This window comes from Tiliqua scincoides, chromosome 5 (assembly GCF_035046505.1).
Source record: "Tiliqua scincoides isolate rTilSci1 chromosome 5, rTilSci1.hap2, whole genome shotgun sequence".
Taxonomy (NCBI): domain Eukaryota; kingdom Metazoa; phylum Chordata; class Lepidosauria; order Squamata; family Scincidae; genus Tiliqua; species Tiliqua scincoides.
In genome coordinates, this window is record NC_089825.1 from 55,931,472 (window position 1) to 55,951,834 (window position 20,363).

Here is a 20,363-nt window from a genome sequence, read left to right on the forward strand (position 1 = left end):
TCTGAGTAGGGTATGGAGAGCTCATTTCAGTTTCTTTACATGCTGTGGATAAAATAGCTGTAGGGAAGTAGTAACCTGGCAATGCTGAAGCCTTTCCTTGAACAATTTGTAGGTAACCGGGGAGTCTTGTGTTTGCAGCTAGTAAGATGGAAAGAGTGTTTATGTGACTAGAAACCATCTGTGTTAAATCTTTTATTATGTGCTGTCCTGACTCCGTGAGAAAGGTGTCCTATAACATGTAATATATATCCAGGGTTTATTAATTTATATAATAAAGGCTATAACTTTAAAATATGAGATCAATGAGACTTTAGAACATGGCTTCTCAAAATCTGATATTGGGATCATTTCCCAGTTGAATATATAATATCTGAGTGTTGTGGAGATCAGCCTGCTGGTTGAATTTGCTCATTTGAAGTGAAGGGTGTACCTTTCTCGTATGCTGTAAGGTCATTGAGGTGTCTGGCAGGAGGCAAAAAAATCATTCTGAAGTCCTTCCAGTTCAAGTAAAAGGAACAAAAAATGATATGGGAGGTATATCTAGAAGAGTTACACCTTGGTAGGCAGGCCTGGGTTTGCATCTAGGGTGTAGACTAGTTTGACAAAAGTGTTTTCCATGTCTAAAATAGTACTTGATAATCTTATCTGTTTCTACCTCAGAAAATGAACAATTCCCCAACTCCCGAAAGTGGACCTTATTCCACAAACCAAAGACCCTTTTTTTATGCACGAGCAACGGCACAACAACCATTCCCTAATCCATGGTTCCTTGGCCCCATGTACAACCCATACAGTATGCCTACAACAGGTAAGGAGTGTTACAACAGGTAACACTATAAATGGCAGAGTAAAACTTGTGAATTTGGTCACTAATGTTATACTAATCTGGTCTTGATGTTTATTTCAGAACAGGAATTAATGTTTAACTTGGCTTTCAAATTGGTAGGGGCTGTTAAGGGTGCTTATACAGCTTTTCCACTAAACAAGTTTACATGGCAGTAAGAAGATGGCTTCCTATTCCAAAAGGGCTCATATCTAGAAAGAAACACAAAGATGGTACCAGCAGCATCTCTGGGAGAAGGCTGTTGTATGAGGATGAACGGAAATGGTTAATCTCAGCCACTTAATATAAGGCATGCCTGTTTGTCTGGATAGTAGGGATAAGAAGCTCAGAGTGGCACATGTGATTCTTCTCTCTCCCAGTCTTATTCTTGCAGCAACCCTGTAAGGCAGGTAAATAAATGGCCCAAGAAAATCTGTTGAACTTCATGAACTTCACATCCTCACTTGGTCTCCATATTCTGAATAGGGAGATTGCCTAAACACCATACCACACTTGGTCTGTGCTCCTAATATAGCTGTATAATAGTAGATTCTACAGAGATTTGGCATTGACCACGGTTGCTGCATCTTCTGCCAAGGGTCCTGCTGATTCATCTGCATGGCACCAGAAGTGTAGTGGTTGGCTCTTTCAGAAGCCTGGAGATAAGAAAAGGATATGCTTTGCCTATTTAACTTCTGTATGTTCTGTAGATGTTGAAGAGGAAGGCTGCTATCAGAAAAGTTTGCTCCAGAGTTTCTTATGTTGCATAATAGGTTTCTTTATGACCCAATGTCTGATCTCAAAATACATTCCCACTTCTAAGTTTAGTTGCACTGTGTTTTTTTTTAAAAATAAGCTGAAAACAAGTTCAAGTATGGCTGATAGGAGTTGCTTCCAAATGTGTTTAGGATCTGGGTGCTCATAGTGCAGCCATGATCCTCATAAGAGAAAACAAACATTAATGCTAGCCTTCAATAAAAAAATCAATCCTCTAACTTGGCAGGCAATTTAACAAACAGTTGTATTGAAACCATATATGGCTCTCCTGTCTTCCAAATAGCAGTGTCAGGGTTGGTCATAATGTTGGGCAGAGTGAACCTGTCACCATGGGCAGTGAATAATGAGAACCACTTAAAATGGTATTGGCTTTCGCTATGAGGAGGACTCCATTTGGATTTTCTGCCTCTGGTGCAAAAATGTGTTTGGGTGGGGCAGGCCAAGTGTCTCTCTAAAGTTGCTGAATTGGTGGTTCACAGTATTAGCAGTGATGTAACTATGCCATCTTGTAACCAGGGCAAAAAAATTTAACAATTCCCCCAAGAAGCACTTCCAGTTTTTGCTAAAACCAGAAGTGTGTTTCTAAGGCTTCCAGGACTTGTAAGGCCTTTTGAGGCTCAAAAAGGCACCCCCTGATGCCCTCCCGGTATGGCACCCAGAAAAATTGCCCCACCCCCCTTGGCTACACTACTATTAGGTAGATCCTAGATAAGAGGATTTTACCTAGGACAAGAATGGGAGCTAATTTTGCATTCTCTTCTTTCATCCTCGCTGGTGCTACCTAGTCCTAGTGAGGTGAACTTGCTTTCTAGTGAGTTTCAACTTGTAGCTTATTAGGCTATCCTCTCGACAAATGAATATGGAGTCTCCCTAGTATCTTCTTTTCAGTGCAAGGAGAAAATTTCCAAATCAGAATCTTGCATACCATCTTGTTGAAAGGCCAAATAAGGAATAGGCCCTGTATGGGATAATGATGAGGCTGCCCTAAACAAACTTCATTACACCCCCATGCCACTCTTGTGTTTTCCATTCCACTACAGATGAAGTTCTAGTACCTTGGCTTTTTTCAGAATGCCAACAAAGAAGGAAAGTAACATGATCTAGCTGCTAAACCAAGGGTGTTGAATGTAAGGCCCATGGGCCAGATGTGGCGCCCAGAAGCTCATACTGTTGAGGCTCTAGGAAAAAGAGAAGGAGGCCTCAGAAGGCAAGGAATGCTAAAGAGGAAGGGACAGACCATGAGGGGTGAGAGAATGAGATGCCGCTGATGTGCTGGGAGAGTCCAGTTTTCATGCAGGTAGCCCTTTCAGCAGCAACACTTCTGCCAAGGCTTCACTTTGCAGACTACCTCTCAGCTGCTGAGCTGTGAAGTAACACTGTGGGAGAAGCAGCACTGCTGAAAGGGTAACCTGCATGATTATTGAGGTCTCCCATACCTTGAAAATTTGATCAAGATTTGCAGAGTTTTGCCTGTCATTTGCAGTTAATGCATTTTCCTGTGAGAACAAAGTGCTTATTTTTTGGCCACCATCTGGTTAATGAAATAAATTATTACTGAATGATGTCACTTCTGGCCCTCAGCAGGTGCTGTGAATGCTGTTTGGCCCACTGTAAGAAATGAGTTTGATATCCTTGTGCTAAACAATACATCAAAACTTTTGTTGTTAATGATGACATTATGGAGTAGTCTAGATTAGCAGGTATGAAAGACTTGTCTGCTCAAGAGTAGATGGCATATTGTGTAATATATATTGAGACTTTATTCTGTAAAATGTTCTAGCTTGGGGAAAATAACTTGTTTCTGTTCTTGATGCTTCTAGGCTTCAGAAGTGGGAATCCATATTATCCATTTTATTCTATTCCTTTCCATGAATACTCTGGATATCTTGTTCAACAGCCTCCCATGCATATGAGAGTTAACAGAAGACCTTATTTTAATGGTCACCCACCCTCGCCTATGTTTTATCAAGCTACAAGGTTCAGGCACTATAGCCCTGGGAAACGAACAGAGACCAAAGAAACACAAACAGATCCTAAGCAGCTTGAAAATAAGCAAAAAAAGCATCAAGATTATGGTATAGAAACAAAAGGCCGTGATGCTGCAAATGTGACCTGTCTCTCCTCAATTGGTAAAGGAGCTGAAAGCACCATGGAAAAGTCAGATAGGACTGTATCGCCTACTGTTCCAGAGAGAGAATTTCCCAAGAACTCGGCAGGTTCTGTACAGTTTCGAAGCCTTCCTCCACCAGGCTATGCCTTTGAGAAAGAGGAAGTCAGAATAGAATATGGTAATGGTGGTGCCCCTGCCATTCAGCTGTGGAAGTCCGTCAAAGAAACAATTCCTCTATATGATGTAGCAAAGAAACCAGTCCCAGAGAACGTAATACAAAGAGATGTGTTTGCTCTGAGTGCCTGTGAAGGAATTGTATATGGGCCTCATAAACAGGGAGAGATGGTGCCAAGTATTCCTTATTTGGAGGAGCAAAAGGCTCTTGATGTGCAGAAGAAAGAGCAATTGTCAAGAGCAAGTTTGGATTCAGAAAAACAAGCTAGCCATAGAGTAAAGTCTCCTCTAGATGAAGCCAAATCAGCCCAGCTAGCTGAACCAACTAGACCTGACCAGTTGGGGGTGAGACAGGACGCACAGATGTCCAAAAGATCTTCTGGCTTTAAGAGTGGCCCCACAGCTCCTCAAGATATGTCAAACCTTGTTCAGCAAAGAGAATATTTTCCATCCGGCATGGAAATAACAAATGACTCTTCCTTCCCTCAGAAGCATGAGATGACCAACGAACATCAGATGAGTGCAGAAAGCCTGTGGTGTGATGAATCTGAGAAATATATTCCTCCTGATAGCTGGCTGGCTTGTTTAGACAACATGGATGCTAACTATAACTACAACATGTATTTGTCCCAAAGAAAACGTCCAAGTGTACTCAGTCTCACCTCTGATGAGATGTCTTCAGTAGACGAAGCATCAGTAACTGACAAGGCACCAGCGTCTTATTTTGTCCCTGACTACGTGCTTCAGAAAAATATGTATACCTTTAAGAAAAGCATGGAAGGCTTGGAAAGAGAGAAAATCAAAAGTGGAGGCTCACTCAATGAAGATGAAGTGATGGGAAGTGAGCAGCCCTATGCTAGCAATAGCCAGAACTTGAAGAGTTGTTCAAGAGTCAAGATTAAAGATATTTCTAGTCGTGGTAGAAAGCTAGGTATTCTCCCCAAGTCATCCAGCAAGAAGCTATACTCAAGGAAAGCTTCCAAGAGTTTATCTCCATCAGAAGCTGAGGAGTCTGATGAATACTGGGTGAAAGAACAGGAGGATGATGAAGATGAAGAGGAATACTTGATCCAAGAAGTTGATCCTTATGGAACCATGTCTCCTAGCAAAAGTGGCCTCTACCGGCAGATTGGTCAGCAGGTGTTCTGGAGAATACCTAAAAATGCAATGCCAGCACAATTCATTAGTTTGCCCGTACAAGAGAAACTAAAAACATCCAGTCCAACTACTAAACTGAAGGGGCAAGAACAAGATGAAGATCTCTGTAGTGACTACAACTTTTGTCGAAAGAGGCCTCCAATGCAACTAGAAGTCCTTGAGCATAGAAAAATTCCACAAAAATTTTCAGGTAAGGACTAGAAGTGAGTAACTCAAAACAAAATCTAGGATAGTAGTTTTTTTCTTTAGCGGACTGTGGCCCAAATCCTAACCCACTTTCCAGCACTGGCATAGCGGTGCCAATGGGGCGTGTGCTGCATCCTGCAGTTGGGGGGCACTCACAGAGGTCTCCTCAAAGTAATGGAATGTTTGTTTCTTTACCTAGGAGCTGCATTGCCCTTATGTCACTGCTGGAAAGTGGGTTAGGATGGCACCCTATGTTGGTTATCCTTAAGCCTGCGTGTTGAAATTGCTTTTGAGGTAGGTTGGCTGAATGTTCAAGCTCCTGCAGTTAATACTGCATCAGTGTTTAGCACACCCTTCCCACTGATCACTATTTTTATAGTTCTAACACAACAATTCATGTCACAGCTTTTTTTGAAACTTGAAATAGGCCTATACCAAATGTATTTGAACTTGGATTGTATCCTAGAGTTGCATGTGTTGTCCAGGTAGCATTGCTGCAAGTCCGTGTTCACATTACCTGGTTCTGCAGTTAATATGGTGGAGAAAAGAAACAGGAAAATGGATGCAATGTAAAGTTCAAAATCTAATGGTCCAAAATTAGACCAGTTATAGCATAGTTTCTCAGACTATGGGTTGGGACCCACTAGGTAGGTCACAAGCCAATTTCAGGTGCGTTCCCATTCATTTCAATATTTTATTTTTACTGTATTAGACCTGATGCTACCATGGTATGTGACTGCATTTGGGGAAATTTTACAGACCTGTACTTTTAACAAGCCACTATGTATATTCTTTTAACAATGATCGTCAATAGGACTTAATCCTGGGTAGGATTGCAGCCTAGGATTGTTAAAAAAATTTCTTGTTTGTCGCTTCTGGTCATGACATCACTTCCTGTGGGTCCCGACAGATTCTCATTCTCAAAAGTGGGTCCCAGTGTTAAATGTGTGAGAACCACTGAGCTATAGAACTTAGTCCTAAAGTTAAACCATCCTGAATGCTAGAAATTTGACTCCTTATTTATTATTTTCCACATTTTTATATGGCCCTTCCTCTAAAGAGCTCAGGGCAGTGTTCCTTTTGTCCTTGGAACAACCCTGTGAGGTGGGTGAGGCTGAGAGAAAGTGTCTGGTGCAAGGTCACCCAGGAAGCTTCATGGCTGAGGGGGGATTTGAACCTGGATCTTCCAGGTCTAAGTCCACCTCTCAAAGCACTACACTACCTTGCTCTCTTTAGTTAGGGGTGTAACAGCATAATATGTATTTGACTGGGATTTTATCTTGTGTTTTGGCCAGGAAGGCTACAAAAGGAAGATGGGGAGATGGCGGCAGATGAATACTGGATGAAAAGTGGTGCTAAGCCAAAGTTTACTAGCCTGATACATGGTGGCTTCTTGCCCATAACTAAAAGCAGGGAGAAAGGTATGGTTCAGACTGGTCTATCTTCAGGAATACTTGAAGATACCAGGGGTCTTACCCATCCCGGCAAAAACTTATTGTGGTTATTTTGTTCTCCCTTCTCAAGGAAGGAATACTTGTGAGAGACCTGCAGCCAGCCATGAGCCCCAAGCTATTCTAATTGTATAATGCATGTGGCCAATACCTTATTTTGAGTGAACATTTACTGTATTTTAAGCAATTGTCCAATATTCATAAAGTATGAGTTAGTAGAAATCTTTACACGTTCAAACACATTCACCTAGCACAGTGTTTCTCAAACTGGTGGGTTGCGAGCCAATTTCAGGTGGGTCCCCATTCATTTCAATATTTTATTTTTAATCTATTAGACTTGATGCTACCATAGTATGTGACTGCATCTGGGGAAATGTTAGACCTGTACTTTAAACAAGCTACTATATGCTTTTAACAATGACAGTAAATGGGACTTACTCCTGGGTAAGTGTGGGTAAGATTGCAGCCTCGAATTGTTAAAAAATTTTCCTGCTTGATGATGTCACTTCTGGTCATGACATCACTTCCAGCGGGTCCTGACAGATTCTCATTCTAAAAAGTGGGTCCCAGTACTAAAAGTTTGAGAACCACTGACTTAGCATATAGCACAGTAGAAAATGAGGAGAGAGAGTAATCTTAATGAATAATGGGAAATAAAATAATTATTAGTAACCCAGGTGAGATTAAAACCAAATGGCTTTAATGTGGAAATGCTTCCTCTTGCTTCAGACCACTTGCCTGTAGATATGTTGAAGAAAGTGCGCAAGCCTCCACACAAGCGTAGGGACACAAGGCATGATGCAGAAGAATATGAAGAATGGGAAAAACCTAAAACCACTCAACACAAAGGTTGGTTTATTATCCAAGCAAATTCATAGCAAGCAGAACTTTGCTGAAGACAAACTTAGTCCACTGAGAACCCTGCAAGGTGGTTTCTAACTTCTCTAAATGAGTCCTGGCATTTTGGGCAGCACTACTTGAGACCCACTGCTCTTTTCATCTCTTATCTAAAAGTTGTAGGTAAATTTAAATTCCTTTACAGCAGGGATGGCCGGCCTTTCGACAAACAGGTGCAGCTTGTCACAGATGACAAGCTGCAGCTGCTGAAATTTCCTTTCCTACTCACTTGTTAAAGGTCCAGGAGCCCTAAAGTTGAGAGGGTGGTCACCACTGCTTTACAGCATAAGTGTTTGCCAAAATGAGTGATTGGACAAAAACAGTGTATTGAGAGTCAGTACTGCTAGAAGGTGAGTGCAGTTTGGTTGGTTAAAATTAACTTCAATTTCTTTTGTGCAGCGCGTGGACCAAAGAGATCTCTCTATAAAAGAAGATAATTAGGATTGTGAAAGTGCAAATGTCTGCATCACCCTGAAGTAGCAACTACAGTAGGTTTTTTTGGTAAGCTCACTCAGCAAGACTAAAGTTGTGCTTGAAGTCAAAGATTCTTGACCACGAATCAAAATGTATTTAAAAAAAGTCAAACACTAAAATGAAGGCACTTGATATTGTAAATGACACAATTGATATTAAAAATCAAAATTGCACTAATGTTGTATTGTGTGAACAATTAAGTTGTGATGTAGGGATTACTAATTCAAATCTTAAGTGACAACATTGGAATGAGTAATGGAACATCCTGTAGAAGCCACTATCCATTTTAAGCTTAAATTAGGTTATGCCAGTGGCATCACAAGGTGGGGCAATGGGGAAGGGTGTGAGGCTTGGCAGGGGCAACATGATACTTCCTGAGCCATCTTTTGGGCCCAGTCACTGCATGCACTTGCTTTGGATTGTGTTTGCTGCTCACTGGCAAGCGCATGCAGCAGCTGGGCCTGAAAATTGCTGAAGGGAGGTGGGCTTTTTGCATTTAAACCAATGCAAGAGCCTGGAAAGTTAGGCAATGTAATTATGTCACCCTGAAAGTAAGCACTGCCATCCTGAGGCAGGAATGTCTCTGGGCTAAGCTAAAATTTCAGAAAAATACAGCCAGCTGCTCCCCAATCATCTGAGAGATCCAAGGGCAGCACTATAGCCACAGTTCCACTTCCTTTGGACAAGGAGACTGAAGACTTGTGCTCTTTGTAATGTGCTTGTTTACAAATATGCAAGCAGAACATACGGGCAGCAATTACACTGTATGTAGGCAGTAGGATTGCTAATTCTGCATTAAATTGCCAAAGAGCACCAGTATAGAATTGCCACAGCCCTGAGCCTCCTAGCCCAGCCAAACTTGCAATGCTTTCTACTTAAATGCCATGTGAGGGACAGACGGAGCAGACTAACAGTTGGTCTTCAATAGGCTCCTCTAGCTAGACTGCTCATTAAAAATACAACATTTGCCTACAGAAGAAAAGGAAACGGCTAACAAATGCAATGATCTGCTAGCCTGTATAGATCTATCTTAAAACCTTAATAGCCCGGGGGAGAGAGAGAGAACTTACCACTTAACTGCTATTTGACTTGGTCCAGACTTGGGGTGACTAGACTTTTAGATGAGGTAGCCTTGACTAATCAAACTACTGCTAGCAAAGGATGTTTGAGTTACTTACACTTTTGTAACAAGCAAAGCAGGGATAAACATGAGGAATGCAACTATTTTGGTAGAGAGCTAATCTGTTTGGCATGTTAACTAGGAAGTATGTGAATGTAGCTAATCGTATAGATCTCATTAGGTTACCAGTGGTTCTCAAACTTTTAGCACCAGGACCCACTTTTTAGAATGAGAATCTGTCAGGACCCACTGGAAGTGATGTCATGACTGGAAGTGGCATCATCAAGCAGGACAATTTGTAACAATCCTAGGCTGTAATCCTACCCACACTTACCCAGGAGTAAGTCTCATTGATGATCATTGTTAAAAGCATATACATAGTAGCCTGATAAAGGTACAGATCTGTAACATTTTCCCAAATGTGGTCACATACCATGGCAGCATCAAGTCTAAAATATTAAAAATAAAATATTGAAATGAATGGGGACCCACCTGAAATTGGCTCATGACCCACCTAGTGCATCCTGACCCATAGTACAAGAAACACTGGATTACACTAAACATAGATTAAAACAGTGATAACACCTGAATAGTTTAAAAAGAAAATTTATAGGAAACCTTTATGCAGCCTCCCACTCTGAAGATGCCAAGACTTGAGTACAGCTGTGCATATGTAGGATACAGTTCAAATTCATATAGTAGTTTATTGTAAATTTATGGGATACTTTGTAACAAACCTGCAAATGCTTGTCCCCATCACAAATTATACTCCCATGTGTTTAAATATTCCTTTCAAGAGTGATGCTGGGATTGTTTCACAAGAGAAGTTCCATAATAATGCTAGCGAACTTGCTGAAAATCAATTTGAAGTGAGGCAAGGCCATATGTAGAGTGCTAGAGATAGGTTAAACCTGTGGTTTTCAAACTTGCAGGGAGTTTGAATCCTGCAGTAAGTCTTTGCAGGGGCGCAGGGAGGCAGCAGCGTGATCCCCAGGATTGCGCTGCTCAGGGGGGCTGCAGGGTCTTGGTGCACTTGCCCAACTTCAGCCCCCTGGGGGTGCGGGGAGCCCTGCGCGACCTTCAGCAGGGCTCCCTGGGTCAGGGGAGGTGACAGCGGAGCAATTGCGCCCCGCTCTGCTAAACTGGAAGCAAAGCGTGATCGCTCCATGTTCCCTTTTGACCGGGCTGCAGGGACTGGGGTGCACCCTCCAGTCCCAGCAGCAGCTGTCCCTGGCTACGGGGAGCCAGGGGTGAGAGCCTCCAAGACTCCCTGGGTCAGCAAAAGTGAGAGTGGGGCGATCCTGGGGATCGCGCCGCTGCCTCCTGGCTGCCCTGCCCCCTAAGGGGAAAGGGACCAGGACCCTTGGGCTGGGGCATCACGATGCCCCAGTTTGAATGCCACTGGGTTAAACTCATTGGATGACCTTGAGCCAGTCATACATGCTTAATCTGGCTACTTAACTGAGATGTAAAACAGATGAAATGGGATAGTTCTCCCAAGGAAGTCACCCTGAACTGCCTGAAATAAAGGGGAGGGAAGGATCACATCAAAACTAATCTTGGGCTGAGAAGTCTGCTTGCACCAGCATTCTAGTATTAGTGAATACACAGAACTTTTATTACTAATGAGTGAGAGGCACCTATTCAAGATAAATTGTTTCTTGCAACTTCTTGTTTTGCTTCATACCTACAGTACTTGTTGTTGTTGTACTTCCATTTTGACTCGAGCATAGAAGCAAAACTTGTATGTGTAGATATAGCCCTGGGTGATCTTATATCTAAGATCCTTTTATTATGTCTTATAGCAGAGAAACTTTGGACCTTCAATAGCAGCATGTACTGGGCAAAATCTAAGACTCTAGTCCTAGGCAGTGGGGGGGGGGGGTTGCACATGCAGGCAAAGAATATGTGCAAAAATAGACACATCTTACCATATTAAATATAATGGGGATATTGTAGAAATGGCTTAACATGACTCCATCTTTTATACATGAAGCTCATTATCAAAAACAATATGTCAGTAACTTACATGGCACAGAGTTTTAGCTTAGTCCTGCAAAACCTATGATTCACCAAGTATGTATGAGTGGATCTACCCCATACTTGACAACCCCTCTGTTGTTACAGTTCTAGATGGGAAGGAAGTTTACAGAGCTCCTAAGTCACCAATACTGGTGGACCTGATTTGGTTTCATGAGTTACAAGCTGACTTGAAGTTAGACCAGGTATAATTGTTTACACACACTTATAAGCTTGAGTGTGATTGCACTTGAACTGCAATGTTTCTACTACCTGCATTTCAATCACAGTGATCTGTACAAAACCCCTTTTTTGTATGCAAAAATTCTGTGTTATACCCAGTGAAATCCACTCAAAGTTGCTTTGTTTTGATTTTTTCCTGGGTTTTGCTTCAGTGTATGTAGGCCTGGTTGGCCAGAAGTGGCCCTTCCTAGTGTTCAAGACCTTGGTCATTGTAGAGATTGAATGTATGTAACCCTAAAGGAATGCCTCCCTATATATCCATCTAGGTCCATAACCCAGAGCTACTTGGGTGCACTTTGGGAATTATTTTGTACACTTCCTTAGGGGCAGCTGCTATTCCCAACACCAACTACATTTTAACTTAATTATGCTAAAAAGAAATATGGAGCTTTGACAACCAAAGCATAACATACTAAAAGGGAATTTGCAGGAAGAAAATGTGCAAACACCAGGGGTAACTTCTTTTAGCAACAGCTCTTGTACCAAACCAAACTTTTCTGAAACGTGAGAGAGGTGAACAAATACAATATGGAGATCCTAGAGGAGACCTAGCTGAAAAGGCAGCTCACAAAACAACACCAAGGCCCATGGACACACCTGTGGATTGTGACCTGAAATGACTCCAAAGCTTTTGGGGGAGGGTTATTCTTTGGATGCTTCACAACATGGCACAAGTTTGCATCTTTTCCTCAGTCCGATTCAGACCTCTTGCTAGATTTAGAAGATTTGTGCTTTCTCTTTTTCTTCTTCTTCTTCTTGGATTTCTTCTTCTTTTTGGATTTTTCTTTACAATCAGAAGAGCTGGAGCTACTGCTGTCTTCATCTGAAGTGGAATCCTCCAGCAGCTGCTTCAACTGTTGTATCCTAAATGCATAAGAGCAGTGATGCAAGATAATAATCTCCCTTTTCCTTTGTAGGCAAGCTGCCACTTTCATTTTTTCTTAAATGCCAGCCTTAAAAACTGAGATGGGGACACTAGATTGTTTAAAAAAAAAAGTGAGTGTTTTCCCTTGAATGGGTGCTACATTTTGAACCATAGGGTTGCATTCAGGAACTTTTCCTGGAGGAAGGACATCTTTGGATGCAAGCAAGCCACTGTCATTAGCTGAGAACTAGAGAAGCATAACACCTAATGCTAACACACTTAACTATTAACCAGGAATTCCTGGTTCAAGCCTCACTAGGTACCCTTAGCCAAGCCACCAGCTCCTGGCCTCACTGTGCCCCTGCCCCAAATCTGCAATATGGGATCACAACTAATTTACTTTATATGGTCATTGTAAAAGCTATAGCAACATGCATTGAGTGCCGTACACATTCTTAAGTGCTATTATCAGTACAGGTCCAGTCTTGTTAAACATGGATTTTTTATACATGGATTTGACTCAACGTGACTGGTCCCTGCAAATGAGAAAGAATGTGCTGATCCCTGGAGAAGGGAAAAAATGCACCCCTTTAAAATCAGTTTTTAAAACTGCTTTTTACTGTTGCAGAGAGACAGTCACAAAAGTGATTACAGGTATAACCTAAGTATCCACAGATTTTTCTATCTCAGAGCTGATGAGAAGGGCCCTTTAAATTAAAGGAAAACAGTTGTTTAATAATGCCAGAGAGGGCAGCCAGCTGACAATCCATCATTCATTCTCTCTGCAGGCTTCACTCCTCCCTTCCCCCTGAGCACATGAAAGAAGGCTAAATGGCAGTGATTATCACCCTCTCCATTCTTTCCCCCTTGCTGGGGCTCCTGATGAAGGGAGGGATTGCTGCTTCCTAGTGAAGCCTAAGCTCCTGGAGAGAGACTGATTGTCTGTATGCATTATAAAGGTCAGCAAGTCGTTTTTAAATAACTGGAGAAAAGAGATTTTGTTTTTTAAATTGATTTGCTATAGTGCGTTTTTTGCCATCCATGTGAGTTCTTGGAACGGATAATAATAATGAGACTCAACCTATAATTCTTAATTAAATTGACTCAAGCCGGACTTACCGCATTTCCTTCTCATGGCGCTTATTTTCTCTTATTATATCATACATTGGGTCTTCATGTGCCTTGAAAATAAAAGCTTACAATCAAACAGAATAATATGCAACTATTACTTAAGCTGTTTTGAATTTGTTTTTTGAAAAGGATACAGAAGGGTATACTTTTTACATTTAAATAAATCCTCCTCCTAGATTTACTCTTCCTCTACAGGTGGGGCTGGGGAAAAACATTAGACAGCATGGGATGAAAGAATCTGCAGGAGAACTGGCAAGCAGGCGAAGGATTAAGCAATGCCTACCCATTCATTCTACCCCACCAACCCTCATGATAGCCCTATAAGAAAACTGGAAACCCCATTTCCTCCTAACACCTAGTTCCACCCTCATGCTGAAAGGAGAAAAGCTCCAGACAAACAAACTCAGTGAGTGTTTCTGTGTTACCTTATGTGGAATTATTACAAATATGTGTAACTAATGCCACAATATTTTACTTACTACTCTGAACTGTTCTAGTTTCTGATTGCCTTTAATGAAGAATGGGCATTCTTTATCTCCTGTTCTGTGTCCATAACGTTTACATCTCCAGCCTTGACAGAAAAAGAAAGGTAACAGTTGTCTTTAAGAAGCTTTAGAATATTGATCTGCATAAAAAAAATAACTATTTTAGTACCAACCTTTCCAAACGTAACAAAGCTGAAGGCAGTTTACAATGAAAATTAAAACAATTTTCACCATATTCATAAGTTTCTACACAAACAAAAAATGGATCTAGCAGTCAGTGTCTACCCAAGCAAAGTGATCTGGAAAGAGATCACTGAGAATGCTTCCATGTCTTCACTGTCCTTAACTGATGCACAGATTGGAAAGAGCACCCTTAAGAACTTGATCTTGGCAGAACAGAGATTGGAACCAAGGTGCTCTCTCTTTAAGGAATGCCACCTGTAAGATGCAAACAGTTGCCTCTGTTATTCCAATTCATGACTCATTTTTGTCTACAATCAGCAACAGGTGTCAGTGGAAAGGTGAATACTATCAGCACCTCCTCCAGTTGTTCCATCAGCAGGGAACTGGGCCTCTCTCTCATTGTGGTCACACTGATATTCTGAGCTTGTGTGATATTTTGAGCATTGTGACCAGAAGAGAGACAAACAAGAAAGAAAAACTGCCATCTCTTTTTGATACTAGCAGCTAGAACTGGGCTTTTCTCTCACACAACATGCATTTCAGATCAGATATACTTTTAAAAAGGATGGGGGTTCAGTTTGCCTCCGTTTTGTCCTTTTAACCTCCTTATTAGTTTGTGACTGGAAATCTGAGAAACGGTGAGAAGGTAAGAAGTGATGGTGTTTTAAGACAGCTGCACTTTGGGGGAAGAAAAATTAAAAATGACAATATAAGGGGATTTGGAAATAATATAAAAATTTTGTATATGCAATTTGTATAATTTGTAGTTGTCACCTTCCTTTTTTCTCAAACCCATCACTTAGGTTGTAAGTCCTGCTAGATAGTGATCAAGATGACTTGGATGATAGTATATGACACTTTGAAATCCATAGGATAGTATATACTTAACTTACGGAATTTCTTGCCACAAATGATGGTGAGAGTATCTGTGGATACTTTGACCCAGAGCCTCCTGCAACCTGATGTTAGCACTTGCATGGTCTGCATTAGTTTGAATTTTTCCATTTGAATGCCAGATCCTCACACCATACAACAGACTCCTTCCAAAGGCTGCAAGCCTATCCACATTTACCTAGGAGTAAGCCCCATTGACTATAATGGAACTTACTTCTGAGTAGGCATGGACACAAAATTTATAACATAGTCTGAAGATCAGATACTCAAACTGAAGAAGTCAAGGTTCTCTTGAGAGTGCCCAAGCTCCACTTTGAATGCAAGACACAGAAGACTTCACCTTAAGAACATAAGAACAGCTCCACTGGATCAGGCCATAGGCCCATCTAGTCCAGCTTCCTGTATCTCACAGCGGCCCACCAAATGCCCCAGGGAGCACACCAGATAACAAGAGACCTCATCCTGGTGCCTTCCCTTGCATCTGGCATTCTGACATAACCCATTTCTAAAATCAGGAGGTTGCGCATACACATCATGGCTTGAACCCCATAATGGATTTTTCCTCCAGAAACTTGTCCAATCCTCTTTTAAAGGCGTCCAGGCTAGACGCCATCACCACATCCTGTGGCAAGGAGTTCCACAGACCAACCACACGCTGAGTAAAGAAATATTTTCTTTTGTCTGTTCTAACTCTCCCAACACTCAATTTTAGTGGATGTCCCCTGGTTCTGGTGTTATGTGAGAGTGTAAAGAGCATCTCCCTATCCACTCTGTCCATCCCCTGCATAATTTTGTATGTGTCAGTCATGTCCCCCCTCAGACGTCTCTTTTCTAGGCTGAAGAGGCCCAAACGCCGTAGCCTTTCCTCATAAGGAAGGTGCCCCAGCCCCTTCCTTATTACTAAGTAATCATCTTAGTCGCTCTCTTTTGCACCTTTTCCATTTCCACTATGTCTTTTTTGAGATGTGGCGACCAGAACTGGACACAATACTCCAGGTGTGGCCTTACCATAGATTTGTACGACGGCATTATAATATTAGCCGTTTTGTTCTCAATACCTTTATCAGTGGCTACTAGTCATGATGGCTAAGTGCTACCTCCAGGTTTATAAGCAATACACCTCTGAATAAAAGTGGCTGGAAAGAAAGATGCTGAAATTGATAAGCCTATGGTGTAATCCAGCCAGGCTCTTCTTATGATGGGTATGAATCAATAAAAAATCAATTAATTAATAAATATGAATCAATTGTGAAAGCACACATATCAATATTTAAACCACTATCTCAGATTTTACAATTCAACACTTCTGTGTCTCCAATTCCCTTCTTTTTGATATGTTGTTAAAAAAAATCTATAAACTTTCTATTCTTACACTGCATAACCTTGACCTCTTTCCCCAGAGGCATCCAGAGTCCCTTAGTTGGAGCATGTGCTAGGAACTCTCGTGCATTTTCATTGCCAGGTACGTCAGGGATGCAGTCCTCAGGTTTAGTCTCATCTTCCTGGACAATAAAGAAAAAAAATCAAATACTTGGACTTCTTGGTGGAAGAAGCTCAATGTATGCACTTTATTTCACATTTTGAGCTAAGGGCAAATGTTCACCATGCAGTAGATGCAGGTAAATTCATCTCAGGCAATGTCTGGGATATTAAAAAATACAGGTTTGCTGCTGAATTACTAAAAATGATCATTAAAAAGAAAGCTATCAACCTACCTTAATTAGCCCTGGAGGAAGTTTCTCATAGCTGGAAAAAAAGTATAGATTTATTAATGTTTTTAATTAATAAGCAATAAATATGAATTTGAAACAAAAGTAAGAGGGGACTTTAAAAAAAAAAACAACCTTTCACATGAATGCTTTCATTTTCTCTATTTAAGAAAGTTCACAGTAAATTGATTTGAAACATTATCAGTTTAGATGCTACCAGTCCAGAGTAGTGGAGCAGTCATACCAGTCAAAGGTGCCATCAATAACTGGCGAGGTCAGACATTGGGCAAGGACCCATGCTAATCAGAGGGTTTACACAGCAGGCCCATGCTTGATTCCTGAATAACATTTAGGCCAGTGGGCCAGAAGGTGCCCACTGCAAGCCTTTTTCCAGGATCCCCAGTAACCTGGCACCAGCACTGCTATCTGCAGAGTTTCTCAAAGAGCCAAAACAAAAATGATACTTTCTTGTTTCTGTAACTTATAAGGAACACAGACTAATCTGCAGATGTACCAAAGTTTGGGATGGAAATCAGAGCTTCAGGATGCTACATCAAAAACAATGCAATACTTATCAGAAACATACAGCTTATTCTTCTTGTAAGTGCAGCTACTTCCTAGAAAATGGCATCCTGGTTTGTTTGCTCTCACTTGCCACAAATGACAAAATGCCATAAGCCAGTGTTTCTCAAACTGTAGGGTTGGGACCCACTAGGTGGGTCGCGAACCAATATCAGGTGGGTCCCCATTCATTTCAATATTTTATTTTTAATATATTAGACTTGATGCTACCATACTATGTGTCTGCATTTGGGGGAAATGTGACAGATCTGTACTTTTAACAGGCCATGCTGTATATATGCTTTTAACAATGGTAGTCAATGGGGCATGCTCCTGGGCACCTGTGGGTAGGATTGCAGCCTAGGATTGTTAAAAATTTTCCTTCTTAGTGATGTCACTTCCGGCCATGACAGCACTTCTGGTGGGTCCCAACATATTCTCAATCTAGAAAGTGGGTTCCGGTGCTAAAAGTTAGAGAACCTCTTCCATAAGCTTTTCTACTGCCAGAACTACAGTAGCTACTTGAAACAGACTGCCTCTTCTTCTAATGCTGTGTGTCACTAATTTGAAACACAGATGTTACTGCAAGGCTTGTTGAAGCCGTGACATTTAACAAATAGGAAAGATGCAAGAATTTGGCAGCATGGTAACTTTGGCCTACAAAGTCAATAATGAGAGCAGGACAATTTTCAAAACTCTGAGCATGTGCCAAATAGTCATCTCCTGTCACTAAGTCATTATCCAGATGAAGTAACCAAAAGCAGGCAAAAAGCAGCTTAGAGGAACTACAATGATCTGTTCTTCATTTGAACCAATAGTGATCAGCAAAGAGAGTGGAACAGTTTCCCAAAGTGATTACAGTACATGTGAGACAAAATGAGTATCTCTTGCCATGAATCCAGATCTTTCACCTGCTTCTCCCCTGACATAGCGCTGAGATCAGTGGGGTGTAGTGCATTCCAGATGTCCTTGGAAGACCCAGGTACAGAGCCAGCCTTAGGACAATTTGACCAAACTGGGCCCTGCGTCTGGAGGGGCGCCACACTGGGGTGGTGAGTGGAGTGCCTGCAACTGCAGCCAGCATCTTGCTCCATAGCTGACTCTCTGACCTGGAATCTTCCATGCCAAGGCATCAGGGCCGGCCTTAGGAGCTAAAGGACCCAATGCAAAACATTTTTGTGTGGCCCACACCTTCATGACCTCTCACCCCTGTGGGAGGCCCTATTCACCAACATAGTGACAACAATGAGGCACCTGGCAGCGGCATCACCACAAATGATGTGGGGGGGGGATTTCAAGCCAGTGAGGTGTCGGCTGTGGGTACTCTGCTAGCCGCCTGAGTGTGAGGGCCCTCCAAGCACGGGGCTCAATTTGTCCAAATTGGTCAAATGGCCCTAAGGCCGGCCCTTCAAGGCATTACAAGGAGAGTGTGACAAGTGGAGCATTGCTGCTAGACAGCCCTTCCACCTGCCTCTGGTTCCAATTGACTTGAAATCCCCCCCAGCAGCTGCCGGGTGCCTTGCTGCTGCCACTTATCCTGGTGAGGCCCACAGGGTGGGGGGGGCGCACCAAAATGTTTTGCATTGGGCCCCGCAGCTCCTAAAACCGACCCTGCCCAGGTAGGTGCCAGCCGTTGGCCAACCTGGGTCAGTTTCTCCACAGCACCATTGTGGGCCAAGGGCCTCATCAACTAGTGCTTGCAGCCTCTGCCCAAGTCTAGCAAGTCCTCAATACTGCTCCTTAGGGATGTGTGGTGGGGGGGAGGCAGATGAGGCAGTGCCTCCCCACTGGAGTCCTTCAAAAAGCACCACTGCCCTGTGAGATGTGCAACCCAAGCACGCACAACCCAATTCACACGCTTGTTGAAGGACTCCAGTGGGTAGGCTCCGCCTCACCTGCCTCCACCCCCCCACATGTCCCTGCTGCTCCTGCTCTCACCACCACCAAGGATCAGACTTTGAGGGAGACCTTCCCTCTCCCCAGCCTGCCTCACAGGGTTGTTGTGAGGACAACAAGGGGGGCGGGGATGCACTCCGCCTTGGGCGGGCGGAAGGGATGAGGCATGTGCAGGGAGGGGGGCGCTTTACAAGGACTCCAGGTGTTGGATCTGCTGGATCTGCTGGACCTCCCGCTTCTTCCTCTTCTGCTCCCTCCGCTCCAGCCCTTTGCTGCCTCCGCTGGGGCTGCCGCAGCTGCTGGCGCCTGGCAGGGACTCGCGGTGCCGCTTGAGGCTGCCGGTCCTCGCCTCCTCGCGCCTGCCCGCCTGGGAGGACATGGAGCCGGCAGCGCGGCCAGGAGGCACCGGCCAGCCGTGCGGAGCGAGCACCGCGGCCAGCCAGGCAGCCTCCGCTCGCTTTCACTTCCAGGCGACGGCGGAGCGAGGGAGGCACTTCCTCTGACCGGGCAGGGCTGCCTCCGCCTCCCGCTCAGCAGCCCGGAGGGGGACCGTCCCTCCTTCCAGGCTGGCGTGCGGGGGACGGACGGTGCCTGCCGGCGGAGGGAGGGAGGCGCCTTCCTGTGGGCTCCTGCCTCACAGCCCAGTCCTAGCCACACTCTCCTGGGAGTAAACCCTATTAACTCGAATGGCACTTACTTCTGAGTAGGCATGCAAAGGACTGGGCTGACACCTCATCGCTAGACTGTTTGAGAGTCCAAGCCTATGCATGTCTACTCAGAAGTAAATCCCATTCAAGTCAGTGGGGCTTACTCCCAGAAAAGTGGATAGGATTGCAGCCTAAGGCCCCAATCCTAGACAGTTTTCCAGTGCCAGGTGCAGCTGTGCCAGTGGGGTGTGCCCTGCATCCTGTGGTGGGGAGACAGTCACAGAGACTGCCTCAAGGCACAGGAACTTTTGTTCCCTTACCTCAGGGCTGCATTGTGCTTGCACCAGTGCTGGAAAGTTGCATAGGATTGGGCCCTTAGTCTACAACCTACTTATATCTTGGGCATATCACTTTACTAGTGTTTCTCAAACTGTGGGTTGGGACCCACTAGGTGGGACTTGAGCCAATTTCAGGTGGGTCCCCATTCATTTCAATATTTTATTTTTATTATATAAGGCTTGATGCTACCACGGTATGTGATTGCATTTGGGGAAATGGTA

The 20,363-nt window shown here is 43.2% G+C and overlaps 2 protein-coding genes across 2 annotated transcripts; one reads left to right on the forward strand and one right to left on the reverse strand.

Moving 5' to 3' along the window:
- The first annotated feature begins 663 nt into the window (after window positions 1–663).
- On the forward strand, window positions 664–11,401 carry LOC136652254 (uncharacterized). The gene is made up of 5 exons (XM_066629184.1): window positions 664–808; window positions 3,421–5,232; window positions 6,524–6,649; window positions 7,409–7,528; window positions 11,298–11,401. The coding sequence occupies exons 1-5, from the start codon at window positions 664–666 to the stop codon at window positions 11,399–11,401; spliced, it is 2,307 nt and encodes a 768-aa protein (XP_066485281.1).
- RP9 (RP9 pre-mRNA splicing factor) lies at window positions 9,761–19,614 on the reverse strand. Its single transcript, XM_066631195.1, has 6 exons — window positions 19,348–19,614; window positions 16,706–16,736; window positions 16,363–16,492; window positions 13,908–13,999; window positions 13,417–13,478; window positions 9,761–12,296 (listed from the first exon to the last, which is right to left on the reverse strand). Exons 1-6 carry the CDS (start codon window positions 19,533–19,535, stop codon window positions 12,122–12,124), a joined length of 678 nt encoding a protein of 225 aa, XP_066487292.1. The 5' UTR covers window positions 19,536–19,614; the 3' UTR covers window positions 9,761–12,121.
- Between the last annotated feature and the right edge of the window lie 749 nt (window positions 19,615–20,363).